Raw genomic sequence first — 19574 nt, 5'->3', positions numbered from 1 at the left:
CGGCCGCACGGGACAAGCACGGAGAGTGTGAGTCACTACCACAGTAAAAACAAAGCCCTTGTGCGACCCTCTCTTTCCAATGCTGATCTGCCATTTTGTTCCGATCCACCTGCTTAGGTTCAGATGCGGGTTTGCATGGGGACGTAGAAGAGCATGGGCTGGGAGGTCTATAGGTTGAAGGGACTGAACAATTGGACCTTCTCTCTCATGCGGACTCACGAGATCGCTCCTGGAAGCATAGATCAATACATGTGGCCAGGGAAATTAAATCTCCTAGGGAGGTATGAGTATCCCGGCCCGCAAGTTCGTCCTTAATTCGGCCCGACAACCCTCGCCAGAAAGCTCCTACCAGCGCCTCATTATTCCACCCTAGTTCTGAGGACAGAGTACGGAAACAAATGGCATATTTCCCGACCTTGATGGAGATTAAAGAGGGACTCCGTGGCTGAGGCTACGCGACTTGGCTCGTCAAACACTCTGCGGAAGGTCTCCAAAAATGTTCACAACTGAAAGGTTATGGGATCATCACGCTTCCACAGAGGATTAACCCAGGCCAGAGCCTCACCCTCTAAATATGAAAGCAAGAATGCCACATTAGCCCGATCGGTGGGGTATTGATGAGGCAATAATTCAAAGTGTAGACGGCATTGATTCAAACCTCAGCACACCTTGGGGTCGCCATTATACCGGGGTGGTTTACCAAGGCAGTGTGGAGGATGTGGAGTAGAATCGGGACTACGAGACAGGACCTGTGCAGAAGCCGAGGCGTCAGACTGACGGGAGAGCAGTTGGTCATCCACAGAAGCCATATAGCTTAATATATGAGTCTGGGTGTCACGCTGCTGCACAAGCTCCTGTTGGAGGCTGGGAAGCGTTCAGATGCCTGTAAAGCAAACAACCGGGATTCCATGGATTTCATGAAAGACATTATACGTGTCTGATATACCGAGCTGCCAGGTGGAACCGACCCCTATACAGGGACCATTAGGGGCAGGCCCAGGGAGAGGGTATAATGCAGTAGCTAGTGCCAGAGGGACAGCTCGAAGGAGACGGGAAGAACCAGGATACTCACCAGAAACAGGACAGGGCAGCGCGTCCACTGAGAGGCACGGAATCCAAGACAAGGCAGAGTTCACACAGAGGGTCGGAAGAGTTCACACAGAGGATACGGGATCTTGAATGGAGCAGAGTGCACACGGGGAGGCACGGTAACTGGGACTAAACAGAGTACGCACTGGGAAGTGGACAGAGCAGAGCATGCACTGAGAGATCGTCTGCACAGGGCAAGTGCAGGAAATAATAATCAGGCGCCAAGTCACAGCCGAAGCCGCCTGATATACCTGACACTGGATGCCGCTAAGGTCACTTCCAGGTCAGGACACAGACGGAAGCCGGCAAGCGCGCGGCTGTACGCCTAAAGGTGCGCGCTGCGCATGCGTGAACAGCAGGAGACCCGAGGAGGCCGCAAGACTGGAAGCAGAACGGTAGCTCGGCGCGCACCCATGCCACCAGCCCGTCGGGAGACTGGAGCGCGGACGGAAATGGCGGTAACACTCACAGAGATGGAACACTGCAGAGCCGACTGCTCTGCCCTCTAGCACACACCTGACTGACACTCAACCTGACACCGGACCTGACATACCCAAACCCTATACTGCAAGGCTTTTAACTAGCAACCTATGGCCTTGGGCCACATGGAAAACCTGTGCCAGGAATGAAACGGACTTTAACACTACCATCTGCAGTCTGTTTCAAAACACCAAAGCCCAGAGCAGGTTTTCCGTTAATCTGCCTTGGACAACTAGCATGTTCAAGACCTATACTCACTTTGGTCTGCATTGGAACCACAGCTACACCTGTGACTGCAATGACCTCTCATGGCCTCAATAGGCCTCCGTGTGCATCTTGGGGAACATTCAGTGACCCTCACATGTAACACCAGTCACTGCCTCACAACACACTGCACAGTACCACTTCTGTCCTGTATACTGGGTGTAATTCTCAGTACCTGTATTATTCTGTATATACATTGCATGGTACCACTTCTCCTGTCCTGTATGCTGGGTGTAATTATCAGTATCTGTATTATTCTGTATATACTCCACAGTACCACTTCTCCTGTCCTGTATACTGGGTGTAATTCTCAGTATCTGTATTATTCTGTATATATACTGCACAGTACCACTTCTTCTATACTGTATACATGGTGTAATTCTCAGTATCTGTATTATTCTGTATATATACACTGTACAGTACTACATTTCCTATCTTGTATACTGGGTGTAATTCGCAGTATCTGTATTATTCCGCATATATACACTGCACAGTACCACATTTCCTATCTTGTATACTGGGTGTGATTCTCAGTATCTGTATAAATCTGTATATGCACACTACACAGTAACACTTCTCCTGTCCTGTATACTGGGTGTAATTCTCAGTGTCTGTGTTTTTCTGTATATATACACTGCACAGTACCACATTTCCTATCTTGTATACTGGGTGTAATTCTCAGTATCTGTATTATTCTGTATATACACACTGCACAGTACCACTTATACAGAATAATACAGATACTGAGAATTACACCCAGTATACAGGACAGGAGAAGTAGTACTGTGCAGAGTATATATACAGAATAATACAGATACTGAGAATTACACCCAGTATACAGGACACTAGAAGTGGTACTGTGGAGTATATACAGAATACTGGGTGTAATTCTCAGTATCTGTATTATTCTGTATATACTCCACAGTACCTCTTCTCATGTCTTGTATACTAGGTGTAATTCTCAGTATCTGTAGTATTCTGTATATACACTGCACAGTACCACTGCTCCTGTCCTGTATACTGGGTGTAATTCTCAGTATCCGTATTATTCTGTATATATACACTGCACAGTACCACTTCTCCTGTCCTGTATACTGGGTGTAATTCTCAGTATCTGTATTATTCTGTATATATACACTGCACAGTACCACATTTCCTATCTTGTATACTGGGTGTAATTCTCAATATCTGTATTATTCTGTATATACACACTGCACAGTACCACTTCTCCTGTCCTGTATACTGGGTGTAATACTCAGTATCTGTATTTTTCTGTATATATACACTGTACATCACCACATTTCCTATCTTGTATACAGGGTGTAATTCTCAGTATCTGTATTATTCTGTTTATATACTGCACAGTACCACTTCTCCTGTCTTGTATACTGGGTGTAATGCTCAGTATCTGTATTATTCTGTATATATACACTGCACACTACCACATTTCCTATCTTGTATACTGGGTGTAATTCTCAGTATCTGTATTATTCTGTATATACACACTGCACAGTACCACTTCTCCTGTCCTGTATACTGGGTGTAATTCTCAGTATCTGTATTTTTCTGTATATATACACTGTACAGTACCACATTTCCTATCTTGTACACTGGGTGTAATTCTCAGTATCTGTATTATTCTGTATATACACACTGCACAGTACCACTTATACAGAATAATACAGATACTGAGAATTACACCCAGTATACAGGACAGGAGAAGTGGTACTGTGCAGCGTATATATATACAGAATAATACAGATACTGAGAATTACACCCAGTATACAGGACACTATAAGTGGTACTGTGGAGTATATACAGAATACTGGGTGTAATTCTCAGTATCTGTATTATTCTCTATATACTCCACAGTACCACTTCTCCTGTCTTGTATACTAGGTGTAATTCTCAGTATCTGTATTATTCTGTATATACACTGCACAGTACCACTTCTCCTGTCCTGTATACTGGGTGTAATTCTCAGTATCTGTATTATTCTGTATATACACTGCACAGTGCCACTTCTCCTGTCCAGTATACTGGGTGTAATTCTCAGTATCTGTATTATTCTGTATACACACTGCACAGTACCACTTCTCCTGTCCTGTATACTGGGTGTAATTCTCAGTATCTGTATTATTCTGTATATACACTGCACAGTACCACTTCTCCTGTCCTGTATACTGGGTGTAATTCTCAGTATCTGTATTATTCTGTATATATACACTGCACAGTACCACTTCTCCTGTCCTGTATACTGGGTGTAATCCTCAGTTTCTGTATTATTCTGTATATGCACTGCACAGTACCACTTCTCCTGTCCTGTATACTGTGTGTAATGCTCAGTATCTGTTTTAGTCTGTATATATACACTGCACAGTACCACTTCTCCTGTCCTGTATACTGGGTGTAATTCTCAGTATCTGTATTATTCTGTATATACACTGCACAGTACCACTTCTCCTGTCCTGTATACTGGGTGTAATTCTCAGTATCTGTATTATTCTGTATATATTGCACAGTGCCACTTCTTCTGTCCTGTATACTGGGTGTAATTCTCAGTATCTGTATTATTCTGTATATACACACTGCAGAGTACCACTTCTCCTGTCCTGTATACTGGGTGTAATTCTCAGTATCTGTATTATTCTGTATATATGCACTGCACAGTACCACTTCTGTCCTGTATACTGGGTGTAATTCTCAGTATCTGTATTATTCTGTATATATACACTGCACAGTACCACTTCTCCTGTCCTGTATACTGGGTATAATTCTCAGTATCTGTATTATTCTGTATATATACTGCACAGTGCCACTTCTCCTGTCCTGTATACTGGGTATAATTCTCAGTATCTGTATTATTCTGTATATATACTGCACAGTACCACTTCCCCTGTCCTGTATACTGGGTGTAATTCTCAGTAGCTGTATTATTCTGTATATATACTGCACAGTACCACTTCTCCTGTCCTGTATACTGGGTGTAATTCTCAGTAGCTGTATTATTCTGTATATACACTGCACAGTACCACTTCTCCTGTCCTGTATACTGGGTGTATTTCTCAGTATCTGTATTAGTCTGTATATACACTGCACAGTACCACTTCTCCTGTCCTGTATACTGGGTGTATTTCTCAGTATCTGTATTAGTCTGTATATACACTGCACAGTGTCTGTTGTTATATGCAGTCCCTATTACGGTCTGTTACGGTTTTCTCGTGTTTTGTCTGAAAGCCTGAAGAATTTACTAGTCCCATCAAAGTGAATAAGATTCCTGACGTCTCGTGGACATGTTGCTTATTTTTTCCTTGCAGATTTCACCCATTCTTATAAGCAGGGAAATATCTGCAATAAAATGTATGTAAAAAAAGTGAGAAAATTGGAGGTATTTTTCACATGGTTTTTCAGCAGAATGTTGTTCCTCAATCCTAAGCGCTTGGACAGAGCCTTATTCAATATTCTTATTGTGTGTGCTGTATTGCCACTTCTTGTATGTTACATGTTGTCACATTGCACATCAGTGTGGTGTGATGAGATGGTGGGGGTTGTGGTGCTGCCTTCCTTTGCAGAGGCTCCACACCCCGTCACCTTTCTTCCGCCATCTGGGGTGTGTGTATTTGGGAAGCCTGGCCCGGCTCCAGCTCCTCTCCATCCTCCTCCTCTGCTGGATGTGGAGCTGCAGTGGTTGTGCTGCCATGGAGTGGACCCTCATCATCCTGTGCTGGCGCCTGATCTCCAGCTTGTGCCCATGACTGCTCCCCATGTCTGCTGGTTGCAGTGGACGCCGCTGCCTCCTCTGCTTTCTTTCTCCTTGTGCTTGAGACACTAAGATGGGAGAGAACTGGTGATTGTAGCATGAGGTGAGGAGGATGCTGGGGGTAGTGATGCTAGGCTGCTTCATATCTGTGCTGCTGCATACATGCAGGGTCTATGGGGAGGGGATGTGTCTGCGGTATGACCCCCTCCTCCTTCATCACACAGAGCAGCCGGTGTCCCCAGAAAGGCATGAGGTCTCCATTATTCCTGCTCCTCCTCAGCAGCTCACTCGCATTATGGCTGCGGAGCCCTCATTTCCAGCTGGGCAATAATGGGATGAATACTTTTATTCTGTTTTTTTTTTTTTTTGGGTGTATGCCTGTGTTACGCCAGAGTTTCCTGCCAGGGGCGCACTGCCCTAAGGGTAGCCCTTAATGTATCACCCGGTAAATGCCATCAGCTGGCCTCTCCTGTGAGGGCTTGTGTCCATATGTCCTCACCCTCAGATCAGGGGTCTCTGTCAATAGAGTATGGCTTGTGTTGGGGACAGGTGCGCCTCAGTGTGTGTGTGTGTGATACTCACAGGGGCGCCTTGTTGTGGGTTTGGTGATGGTCACAGGGTTGCATCGGTGTGGCGTGTGATGGTCACGGGCGCACATCGGTCTGATGTTTGATGACAGGGGAGCATCAGTGAAGTCGGTAATGGTGCGAATGATGGTCATGGGGGCGCATTGGTGCAAGTGATGGTGACGATTGCGCTTAGGTGTGGTCTATGATTGTGATGGAGGTGCCTTAGTGTGGCTTGTGATGGTCATTGGCACATCGGTGTGGTGTGTGATGGTGATGCATCTATCTGTTGTGTGATGGTGACAGGGGCGCATCGGTGTGGCGTGTTATGGCCACGGGGGCGCATCTGTGTGGCGTGAGTTGGTGACACATCTATGTCGTGTGTGAGGGTGACAGGGGCGTATCGGTGTGTCGTGTTATGGCCACGGGGGCGCATCGGTGTGGTGTTTGACGGTGATAGGGGAGGATCAGTGTATTGTGTAATGGTAACGGGCGCATCGATGTGAATGATGGTCATGGGGGCGCATCGGGGCAAGTGATGGTGACGATTGCGCCTAGGTGTGGCATATGATGGTGATGGAGGCCCCTCAGTGTAGCTTGGGATAGCCAAGGGGGAGCATCTGTGTTGCGTGTGATGGTAACCGGGGTGCATCAGTGTGGCGTGTGATGGTAACAGGGGGGGCGCATCGGTGTATATCCATACAAGGCCGGCGTCACACTACCGTACAATACAGCCGAGTGCTATGGGATTAAACATTGCACAGCACTCGGCCCAGTGCTACTCTATGGGGCAGCTCAGATCTGTGATTATTATCTCATGCCGAATCAGATTGCGAGAACTATCACAGTATGCTTATAAGTCTACTAGCTATGAACCCATTCTACGCCTGGGTGGCAGGCATTTTTATTGGTATATGGTCTTCCATCCTGGTATGTGCTGCCCCCCTCCTATCCTGGTGTGCATGGCACCCCTCATCCCTATCCTGGTATTCATGGTCCTCTCACCCCTAATCCTGGTATTCATGGTCCTCTCACCCCTCCCATCCTGGTATTCATGGTCCTCTCACCCCCCCATCCTGGTATGCATGGTCCTCTCACCCCCCAATCCTGGTATGCATGGTCCCCTCACCCCCCTTTTCGTGGTATGCATGGTCCCCTCACCCCCTTTTCGTGGTATGCGTGGTCCCCTCACCCCCCTTTCGTGGTATGCGTGGTCCCCTCACCCCCCTTTCGTGGTATGCGTGGTCCCCTCACCCCCCTTTCGTGGTATGTGTGGTCCCCTCACCCCCCTTTCGTGGTATGCGTGGTCCCCTCACCCCCCTTTCGTGGTATGCGTGGTCCCCTCTCCCCCTTTCCTGGTATGCATGGTCCCCTCACCCCTATTAAACTACACACATACAAAAAAAAAAACATTTATACTCACCCTTCTTCCCTGTGCTCCAGCACTGCCTGTCACATTCTGCTGGAGGCCGGGGGAGGAGTCTGGCGCCGGAGTACGCGCATGTCCATAGCGCTGTCCGGCGCCATATTGCTGAAGAAACACTGCAAATGTGTCTTCAGTAAAATGGCGCCGGATCGTGCTATGCTCATGCGCGATTCCGACCGCACTCCTGCCCCGGTCTCCGGACGAAGAGAAGCGCCGCGGCAACGCTCCTCCCGATCAGGTAAGTATGTAAGTATGACGCCGGACATAGCGGTATGCAGTGTGCATGTGTACCGCCATCTCCGACGCCATACACACTCCTCTTACCGCTGGCTGCCTCATTCTGTCGCCAGACTGCGCAGGCGCGTCGCGCTTGCGCAGTCTATAAAGGCTTCGGACAGAGTGACGCTTAGCCGGTTATGTTATAGATGGGTGCGAGTGACACAACGCGCAGCACTTGGATATCATCTGAGTGCGGTGCGATATCCACCTGCAGTGGAGGAGATGGAGAAATTACTAACATGGGTGTAGTCCACCCATTCCCACCTTGTATACCGTACGTTCCAGTCTATGGTGGTTTCCGGTGGGAAGAATGCTGAGGGTCTCTGTCAGGGATTCCTAGTATCACAGGTCAAGAAGATCACGAGTACCACCCGCTGTGGTCTTTAGAGTGAACAGCTCTCTGCTGCCCCCTATCATCCAGACAATTACACGTAGAAGGCCGCAGCCTGTTCACACCACTAGGCTGGTTATTGGAAAACTAACGGGGAGCGTATGGCATATACACCTCCAGATTCCAACACATGAAATATGTGTATACACCCCGGTACGGTCACAGCTAACTCTCCTGTAACCCCAGACTACTCGCCACCGACACCAATCTGTCTCGGTCAATTGGACACTGTACGGTAGCTCATCACTTCAAGGCGTAGCTTACAGAACAGAAGGAATAGAAGTATTAAATTTTATATTTAATCCAAAAGAAGGCAATGTTTATGAAAAACATACAAAAGATTTTACAAGGGGGACAAAACAATACAGCATAAACGTACAGAAAATAAAAGGGATTAACAGGAGACTTACCTCACCGATCGCAGAGACGATTCAGTTTAGCCGCTTGAGGCTGTCAATAAACAGGGTCCCTGCATACACGACTCTCTGCACATACAGATGATAATTGGGATTGATCTTTTGTCAGACCCTGAGTCCCAGCCACACACCCCACACCCCTCTGTGATGACCTCACAAGGGCCCAGTTGTGGCCTGTCATGATTTTAGGAAATCCCAACTTATGCAATAACTCCTCATAGTGCGATTGCAGAAGTTTGAGACTGATGTCAACTTTTGTATCGGGATTTATCTACGCTAAAGGCCCCGTCACACTAAGCGAGATCGCTAGCGATATCGCTTAAGCTTCACCGATTTTGTGACGCACCAGCAATATTGCTAGCGATATCGCTGCATGTGATACTTACCTCCGACCGGCTCCCCCGCTGGCTATCGCTGATCGCGCGAGATCGTCCTGGGCTGTCAGACGCGGGCGGGAGGACGTCAATATCACCGCGTCTGACAGGTAAGTAACGACCGCTGACCGCTGCTGCATCGTTAGTGAGGTCTGCCTGTTTGGCAGCTCACTAGCGACCATTTAGCGATGCACCAGCGATCCTGACAGGGTCGTATCGTGGTCGGGATCGCTGGTGCATCGCTAAATGTAAAGGGACCCTTAGAGATCAAACATGGCCTAGCTGTTGGTGGTTATATGGCCCCTGTGGATTTGGAGCCTTTTAGCAGTGGTTATAATTAAGAGAAAATATATGTATTTTTGCCTAGTTATCCCATTGCCGACAAGGTACGTCTCATTAACATCGGATGTATAGAAATTCCAATATTCTATATTTTCTCCTGGAGACATGCTGTCTGCTCTCTCATTGTAACTTCAGTGACCTTGGCTATTTGTAAAGGGTGCAAGATCTTCCTTTGATCCACTTAAAATCTAATAAGACTTTTCCTGTCTCTGTGGACAATACACATCCTCTTCAGTCACCTGGGCATAAAGAGGAATCCTTGCATTTTAAATAAGCTACTTCACGTCTCTTTGTGCACTTCCATTTTACATAAAGGCAGGTTTGAGAGCTAGCTCCTGTCTCCTCATGAAAAAAGGAGGGGGGATATGAGGGACCTCAAGTATTTTTAATATTTTCCATGACAGTTTCTTTCCCTTGGGGTTTATATTATTGCCATTAACACAATAGATATATATGTAACTTTACGACAGTTGTGTAATAATCTCTTCTCTTCTTCTCTCCCATCGCTGCCACAGAGCGACGGCCGCTGTCCCTGCCAGGTACCGAGCCGCCTTTGTAGATATTATAGGGTGTGGGGGGTATATGCAAACAAGATATCGGGCTGGAGATGGGGGGAATAAACAGTTGTGGCCAAAAGTATTGACACCCCTTCAATTCTGTCAGATAATACTCAGTTTCTTCCTGAAAATGATTGCAAACACACATTCTTTGGTATTATTATCTTCATTTAATTTGTCTTAAATGAAAAAAACACAAAAGAGAATGAAGCAAAAAGCAAAACATTGATCATTTCACACAAAACTCCAAAAATGGGCCAGACAAAAGTATTGGCACCCTCAGCCTAATACTTGGTTGCACAAACTTTAGCCAAAATAACTGCGACCAACCGCTTCCGGTAACCATCAACGAGTTTCTTACAATGCTCTGCTGGAATTTTAGACCATTCTTCTTTGGCAAACTGCTCCAGGTCCCTGATATTAGAAGGGTGCCTTCTCCAAACTGCCACCATTTTTAGATCTCTCCACAGGTGTTCTATGGGATTCAGGTCTGGACTCATTGCTGGCCACCTTAGAAGTCTCCAGTGCTTTCTCTCAAACCATTTCTAGTGCTTTTTGAAGTGTGTTTTGGGTCATTGTCCTGCTGGAAGACCCATGACCTCTGAGGGAGACCCAGCTTTCTCACACTGGGCCCTACATTATGCTGCAAAATTTGTTGGTAGTCTTCAGACTTCATAATACCATGCACACGGTCAAGCAGTCCAGTGACAGAGGCAGCAAAGCAACCCCAAAACATCAGGGAACCTCCGCCATGTTTGACTGTAGGGACCGTGTTCTTTTCTTTGAATGCCTCTTTTTTTCTCCTGTAAACTCTATGTTGATGCCTTTGCCCAAAAAGCTCTACTTTTGTCTCAAATGACCAGAGAACATTCTTCAAAAACGTTTTAGGCTTTTTCAGGTAAGTTTTGGCAAACTCCAGCCTGGCTTTTTTATGTCTCGGGGTAAGAAGTGGGGTCTTCCTGGGTCTCCTACCATACAGTCCCTTTTCATTCAGACGCCGACGGATAGTATGGGTTGACAGTGTTGTACCCTCGGACTGCAGGGCAGCTTGAACTTGTTTGGATGTTAGTCGAGGTTCTTTACCCAACATCCGCACAATCTTGCGTTGAAATCTCTTGTCAATTTTTCTTTTCCGTCCACATCTAAGGAGGTTAGCCACAGTGCCATGGGCTTTAAACTTCTTGATGACACTGCGCACGGTAGACACAGGAACATTCAGGTCTTTGGAGATGGACTTGTAGCCTTGAGATTGCTCATGCTTCCTCACAATTTGGTTTCTCAAGTCCTCAGACAGTTGTTTGGTCTTTTTTCTTTTCTCCATTCTCAATGCGGTACACACAAGGACACAGGACAGAGGTTGAGTCAACTTTAATCCATGTCAACTGGTGGCAAGTGTGATTTAGTTATTGCCAACACCTGTTAGGTGCCACAGGTAAGTTACAGGTGCTGTTAATTACACAAATTAGAGAAGCATCACATGATTTTTTTGAACAGTGCCAATACTTTTGTCCACCCTCTTTTTTATGTTTGGTGTGGAATTATATCCAATTTGGCTTTAGGACAATTCTTTTTGTGTTTTTTCATTTATTAAGACAAATTAAATGAAGATAATAATACCAAAGAATTTGTGTTTGCAATCATTTTCAGGAAGAAACTGAGTATTACCTGACAGAATTGCAGGGGTGTCAATACTTTTGGCCACAACTGTATGTATAATACCCTGACAGGTATGCAGAATACTGGGGCGATATAGTTACTGTATATATGTGTCTTATATACTGACAAGTATATAGGAGACCGGAGGAGTGGGGCAGGGTAATATTGCCACGTTATATACAGTGGGGAAAAAAAGTATTTAGTCAGTCAGCAATAGTGCAAGTTCCACCACTTAAAAAGATGAGAGGCGTCTGTAATTTACATCATAGGTAGACCTCAACTATGGGAGACAAACTGAGAAAAAAAAATCCAGAAAATCACATTGTCTGTTTTTTTTTCATTTTATTTGCATATTATGGTGGAAAATAAGTATTTGGTCAGAAACAAGCAATCAAGATTTCTGGCTCTCACAGACCTGTAACTTCTTTAAGAGTCTCCTCTTTCCTCCACTCATTACCTGTAGTAATGGCACCTGTTTAAACTTGTTATCAGTATAAAAAGACACCTGTGCACACCCTCAAACAGTCTGACTCCAAACTCCACTATGGTGAAGACCAAAGAGCTGTCAAAGGACACCAGAAACAAAATTGTAGCCCTGCACCAGGCTGGGAAGACTGAATCTGCAATAGCCAACCAGCTTGGAGTGAAGAAATCAACTGTGGGAGTAATAATTAGAAAATGGAAGACATACAAGACCACTGATAATCTCCCTCGATCTGGTGCTCCACGCAAAATCCCACCCCGTGGGGTCAGAATGATCACAAGAACGGTGAGCAAAAATCCCAGAACCACGCGGGGGGACCTAGTGAATGAACTGCACAGAGCTGGGACCAATGTAACAAGGCCTACCATAAGTAACACACTACGCCACCATGGACTCAGATCCTGCAGTGCCAGACGTGTCCCACTGCTTAAGCCTGTACATGTCCGGGCCCGTCTGAAGTTTGCTGGAGAGCATTTGGATGATCCAGAGGAGTTTTGGGAGAATGTCCTATGGTCTGATGAAACCAAACTGGAACTGTTTGGTAGAAACACAACTTGTCGTGTTTGGAGGAAAAAGAATACTGAGTTGCATCCATCAAACACCATACCTACTGTAAAGCATGGTGGTGGAAACATCATGCTTTGGGGCTGTTTCTCTGCAAAGGGGCCAGGACGACTGATCCGGGTACATGAAAGAATGAATGGGGTCATGTATCGTGAGATTTTGAGTGCAAACCTCCTTCCATCAGCAAGGGCATTGAAGATGAAACGTGGCTGGGTCTTTCAACATGACAATGATCCAAAGCACACCGCCAGGGCAACGAAGGAGTGGCTTCGTAAGAAGCATTTCAAGGTCCTGGAGTGGCCTAGCCAGTCTCCAGATCTCAACCCTATAGAAAACCTTTGGAGGGAGTTGAAAGTCCGTGTTGCCAAGCGAAAAGCCAAAAACATCACTGCTCTAGAGGAGATCTGCATGGAGGAATGGGCCAACATACCAACAACAGTGTGTGGCAACCTTGTGAAGACTTACAGAAAACGTTTGACCTCTGTCATTGCCAACAAAGGATATATCACAAAGTATTGAGATGAAATTTTGTTTCTGACCAAATACTTATTTTCCACCATAATATGCAAATAAAATGAAAAAAAAAAACAGACAATGTGATTTTCTGGATTTTTTTTCTCAGTTTGTCTCCCATAGTTGAGGTCTACCTATGATGTAAATTACAGACGCCTCTCATCTTTTTAAGTGGTGGAACTTGCACTATTGCTGACTGACTAAATACTTTTTTTCCCCACTGTATGTATTATATGCTGGTAGGTATACAAGAGATCGGGCAGGGAGGAAATATAGTCACTGTATATACAGTGGGTATGGAAAGTATTCAGACCCCTTTAAATTTTTCAGTCTTTGTTTCACTGCAGCCATTTGGTAAAACTTCCATTTTTTTTCTCATTAATGTACACTCAGCACCCCATCTTGACTGAAAAAAACAGAAATGTAGAAATTTTTGCAAATTTATTAAAAAAGAAAAACTGAAATATCACATAGTCATAAGTATTCAGACCCTTTCCACAGTATTGAGTAGAAGCACCCTTTTGAGCTAGTAGAGCCATGAGTCGTCTTGGGAATGATGCAACAAGTTTTTCACACCTGGATTTGGGGATCCTCTGCCATTCTTCCTTGCAGTTCCTCTCCAGTTCTCAGGTTGGATGGTGAACGTTGGTGGACAGCCATTTTCAGGTCTCTCCAGAGATGGTCAATTGGGTTTAGGTGAGGGCTCTGGCTGGGCCAGTCAAGAATGGTCACAGAGTTGTTCTGATGCCACTCCTGTTATTTTAGCTGTGTGCCAAGGGTCATTGTCTTGTTGGAAGGTGAATCTTCGGCCAAGTCTGAGGTTCAGAGCACTCTGGAAGAGGTTTTCTTCCAGGATATCTCTGTACTTGGCCGCATTCATGTTTCCTTCAATTGCAACCAGCCGTCCTGTCCCTGCAGCTGGACAACACCCCAATAGCATGATGCTGCCACCACCATGTTTCACTGTTGGGATTGTATTGAGCAGGTGATGAGCAGTGCTTGGATTTCTCCACACATACCTCTTAGAATTATCACCAAAAAGCTCTATCTTCGTCTCATCAGACCAGAGAATCTTTTTTTCTCATAGTCTGGGAGTCCTTCATGTGTTTTTTAGCAAATTCTATGCGGGCTTTCATATGTCTGGCACTGAGGAGAGGCTTCCGTTGGCTACTCTGCCATAAAGGCCCGACTGATGGAGGGCTGCAGAGATAGTTGACGTTGTGGAACTTTCTCCCATCTCCCTACTGTATCTGTGGAGCTCAGCCACAGTGATCTTGTGGTTCTTCTTTACCTCTCTCACAAAGGCTCGGCTCTTCTCCCATGATTGTTCAGTTTGGCCAGGTCTAGGAAGACTTCTGGTCGTCCCAAACTTCTACCATTTAAGGATTATGGAGGTCATTGTGCTTTTAGGAACCTTGAGTACTCCAGAAATTCTTTTGTTACCTTGGCCAGATCTGTGGCTTGCCACAATTCTGTCTTTGAGCTCCTTTGCCAGTTACTTTGACCTCGTGATTCTCATTTGGTTTGACATGCACCGTGAGCTGTGAGGTCTTATGTAGACAGGTATGTCCCTTAACAAATCCAGTCCTATCAGTTTAATTAAAGGGAATCTGTCACCCTATTTTTCGCCTATCAGCTGCCGCCACCGACATCAGGGTCCAGTCTTGGTCCGATGGGTGTTGCGGTCTGGCGCCTCCCTTCTTCTAACAGTGACGTCCTCTTCCTTGCCGCCTGTCGTTGCTCCTCCACAGTCGCATTACTCTGCCCTGTTGAGGGCAAAGCAGAGTCCTGCAGTGCGCAGGCGCTGGCAGCTGATAGGCGAAAAATAGGGTGACAGATTCCCTTTAAACACAGCTGGACTCCAATGAAGGAGTAGAACCATCTCAAGGAGGATCACAAGGAAATGGACAGCAGGGTCTGAATACCTATGCCCATGTGATATCAGTTTTTCTTTTTTAATAAATTTGCAAAAATGTCTACATTTCTGTTTTTTTTCAGTCAAGATAGGGTGCGGAGTGTACATTAATGAGAAAAAAAATGATCTTTTTTGAATTTACCAAATGTCTGCAATGAAACACAGAGTGAAACATTTAAATAGGTCTGAATACTTTCTGTCCCCTCTGTATGTGTTATATACTGACAGGTATACAGGAGATCGGGGAGGATATAGTCACTGTAAATTTTTATTATATGCTGCAGATATACAGGAGACTGGTGGGGCAGGGGAATATAGTTACAGTATATATGCGTTTATATACTGACAGGTATACAAGAGATCAGGGAAGGGGGGAAATATAATCACTGTAAATATGTGTTATGTACTGGCAGGTATACAGGAGACCGGGGGGTGGTGTGGGGCAGGGGAATATAGTCACTGTATATACACTACCATTCAGAAGTCTGGGGTCACCCAATTTTGTGTTTTCCCCGAAAACTCTTACTTTTATTAATCAAATGAGTTGCCAAATGAATTTAAAATCTAGTCCAGACATTGACAAGGTTCGAAAAAAAGATTTTTATTTGAAATAATAATTTTCTCCTTCAAACTTTGCTTTTATCAAAGAATGCTCCCTTTGCAGCAATTACAGCATTGCAGACCTTTGGAATTCTAGCAGCTAATTTGCTGAGGTAATCTGGAGAAATTTCACCCCATGCTTCCAGAAGCCCCTCCCACAAGTTGGTTTGGCTTGATGGGCACTTTTTGCGTACCTTATGGTTAAGCTGCTCCCAGAACAGCTCAATGGGGTTGAGATCTGGTGACTACGCTGGCCACTCCATTACAGATAGAATACCAGCTGCCTGCTTCTTCCCTAAATAGTTCTTGCATAATTGGGAGGTGTGCTTTGGCTCATTGTCCTGTTGTAGGATGAACTTGGCTCCAATCAAGCGCTGTCCACAGCGTATGGCATGGCGTTGCAAAATGGAGTGATAGCCTTCCTTATTCAAAATCCCTTTTACCTTGTACAAATCTTCCACTTTACCAGCACCAAAGCAACCCCAGACCATCACATTACCTCCACCATGCTTGACAGATGGAGTCAGGCACTCTTCCAGCATCTTTTCAGTTGTTCTGCGTCTCATAAATTTTCTTCTGTGTGATCCAAACACCTCAAACTTGGATTCGTCTATCCATAACACTTTTTTCCAAGCTTCCTCTGTCTAATGTCTGTGTTCTTTTGCCCATATTAATCTTTTCCTTTTATTAGCCAGTCTCAGATATGGCTTTTTCTTTGCCATTGTGCCTTGAAGGCCAGCATCCCGGAGTCGCTTCTTCACTGTAGACCTTGACACTGGCGTTTTGTGTGTACTATTTAATGAAGCTGCCAGTTGAGGACCTGTGAGGCATCGATTTCTCAAACTACAGACTCTAGTGTACTTGCCTTGTTGCTCAGTTGTGCAGCGGGGCCTCTAACTACGCTTTTTACTCTGGTTAGAGCCTGTTTGTGCTCTCCTCTGAAGGGAGTAGTACACACTGTTGTAGGAAATCTTCAGTTTCTTGGCAATTTCTCGCATGGAATAGCCTTCATTTCTAAGAGCAAGAATAGACTGTCAAGTTTCACATGAAAGTTATTTTTCTCTGGCCATTTTGAGCGTTTAATGTAACCAACAAATGTAGTGCTCCAGATTCTCAACTAGCTCAAAGGAAGGTCAGGTTTATAGCTTCTCTAATCAGCCAAAATGTTTTCAGCTGCACTAACATACTTGCACAAGGGTTTTCAAGGGTTTTCTAACCATCCATTAGCCTTCTTACACAGTTAGCAAACACAAAGTACCATAAGAACACTGGAGTGATGGTTGTTGGAAATGGGCCTCTATGCACCTATGAAGATATTGCATTACAAACCAGACGTTTGCAGCTAGAATAGTCATTTACCACATTAACAATGTATAGAGTGTATTTCTGAATCATTTAATGTTAGCTTCAGTAGAAAAAACTGTGCTTTTCTTTCAAAAATAAGGAAATTTCTAAGTGACCCTAAACTTTTGAACGGTAGTGTATGTATCATATGCTGACAGGTATACAGAAGACCGAGGGGAAAACATAGTCACTGTATATAGTGGTATATGCTGACTGGTACAGGAAACTGGAGGAAAATATAGTCACTGTATATATTGTAGTGCAGCGGTAGCACACTTATGCAGTGAAGAGGCAGTGACCCAGCAAAGTTCCAAACAAAAAAAACCTCTTTATTGCGTTTTCTTCACAGCATTAACTGTCCAACTCACAAAGCTCAGCATTAATGTTCAACTCACAGTTCTACATAGTAAACGATTTCCTCTGGATCGCAGCCGGGAACCATATCCTCCAGATTACAGCCCCTAAATACGCCGGTCCACCTCTGACCTGTTGTCGTGGGCGACTGCACTGCTGTGTACACTACGGGTGCCAAGAGTTCGCTCTGCTGGGCTCTGTGTTACTCTCACACAGTGCTGAGCTTTTGCAGAGCCATCTGCTTTGCTTGCTGCAAACTCCACTCTGATACTGACACACCAAAACCCTTTACTGCAGGGATTTTAAAATAGAATCTGTGGCATTAGGTCACCTATAAGACCTGGCCTGGAGGAAATGAACCGGACCCACTTCCTTCCTGCAGTCTTTTTCAAAAATAAAAGCCCATACCAGCTTTTCCTGAACAATCTCAGGCCAGATAGCTTGAGAAGGTCCATGCTTACTTTTATCTTTAACTGTGAATCACAGGCGTCCTACTGTGACCACAAGGCACTCCAGCGGGTCTAATAAGGCTCTGTCCGCATCCTGGGGGGAACACGCAGCGACCCCTACATGTGACACCAGTTAGTGCCTCACATATTCCCCCCTCTGTTAAAACCTGTGGGGTTGAACACTTTGCACCCCACAGGGATGCGTGACAGGGCATACGTATGTTCCCAGTGACACCCTCGCCCGACACTGAACTGAGAAACCAAAGTAGGGACTGGAACCATCAGTCGACGCAAGCTTCCTTCCTCTTTGCATTTCTCCTCTATACCTTATTTCTCAACCAACCACCTCCCCATTCTCTGTTGCATTCGACATGCCTCCCCCCTTCGTGACTGACAGTCGATTTATGCCCGTTTTGGGTGGCCCCGACCCTGTTTATTTGGGGTTTACTAACCCCGCAGCTCATCCTGTAACCCAAGTTTCAGCCTTTGGGCATTTGGTACCGTTTCCTCTGTAGCCTTACCCGTGCCTTGGTATCATTGTCACGCTGGATCACTGAGGTCCGCCCCAGCAACTCCAGGCACCCATCCGTACCACGTCGCCCCCGAACACAAGCCTTCCCTCGCTGCTGATTAGTGAGAGCTCTATCTATTTTTCCCTGACCCCAGGCACATCCTTGGCTGGTGCCAGAGCGTTCCTCGTGGGTACGACCCTAGTCGCCTCCGCGACCACATGTTCCTCCAGACAACTGAACTGTCCCGAACTTATCAGGGGATATTTCCAGGGTTCAGTGGGGTCTCCTCAACCTCTCCTGCTATAGGTTCTCCCTAGAGGTTATCGCAGTTACACTCTCTCTCCCTAGGTTGGCAACCCCTATGGCAGGTATCCCTGACTCGGGATCTTTGGGTTCTGCACCTGGAACACCATTCACCTTGGGAGGGTTGACCCTGGTCTCCCACAGGGACCAGAACAGGGGCAAGTCTCTACCCAACACAGTCTCTCATGGGAGGGACTTCACCACTCCCACCACATGTTTAATGTCCCCACACGGTGTGGAAAAATTTACCTCCGCGGTCGGGTACTCCCGGATTTCCCCATGGACACCCATCACCTCGACTTTCCGTCCTCTGGGGTTGTCCCCGGCAACCAGGGACCCACGGACCAAAGTCAGTATGCTTCCCGAGTCCAGGATAGCCTCTGTTTGGTACCTGTTCACGTGTACCTAGCACTGCTGGGGATCGCTGTCAGAAGAGCCAGTAGTGGCAGTACAGACTGGCTGGGCATACATAGACACCCGGCGAGCATACCTGCAGTCCATGGGCTCAGATGTCAGGGGACATGTCACAGCTGCATGTCCGGGCCCTCGGCAACGCCAACACTCAATTGCATCGGCACGATTACAACTTGGAACCGCTCCAGGGGAAACGGGACCTCTATCACCCTCACTTGGGGTTATACCCTCATCACGGGCTCGGTCTTTGTTAGCCCCAACAGTGGTTTTTGGACCTTTCTCATGCTTCTGGGCTGGCGAGTCCTGACATGTCAGCTGACGTGGAGCAGAGTCCCGTAAAACGTCCTGAGTGGCTGTATACTGCTCAATCCATTTTACCAGCTGGTCCAGAGTGCCCAGGTCTCCTTGCCCCACAAGACACTGCATGGCGGCCGGCAGAACCCTCACCAGCCAGTTGACCACCACCCTCTCTACCATCTGGGCCAGGGTTAAAGTCTGGAGTCATTCCTCCACCAACTGCAA

General features: G+C 46.1%; 1 protein-coding gene across 4 annotated transcripts in view; it reads left to right on the top strand.

Annotated features, from left to right (window-relative positions):
• GARNL3 (GTPase activating Rap/RanGAP domain like 3) overlaps positions 1-19574 on the top strand; it is a 222766-nt gene that overhangs the window by 32727 nt on the left and 170465 nt on the right. Inside the window, exons 1-2 of one of the 4 annotated variants that reach the window (XM_073558638.1) lie at positions 5443-5696; positions 9903-9926. The exons of 1 other annotated variant lie outside the window; for it this stretch is intronic. In XM_073558638.1, coding sequence (XP_073414739.1) covers positions 5692-5696; positions 9903-9926 — 29 coding nt within the window. In that variant the 5' untranslated portion in view covers positions 5443-5691. Of the gene's footprint in view, positions 1-5442; positions 5697-9902; positions 9927-19574 lie in introns of those variants that run through there. 2 more of the 4 variants (XM_073558613.1, XM_073558654.1) reach the window with 2 other exon arrangements.

Source organism: Dendrobates tinctorius, unplaced genomic scaffold (assembly GCF_039654945.1).
Source record: "Dendrobates tinctorius isolate UK_male_01 unplaced genomic scaffold, ASM3965494v1 ptg000013l, whole genome shotgun sequence".
In the NCBI taxonomy this organism is placed as follows: Eukaryota; Metazoa; Chordata; class Amphibia; order Anura; family Dendrobatidae; genus Dendrobates; species Dendrobates tinctorius.
This window is presented reverse-complemented; position numbering and strand designations above follow the sequence as displayed.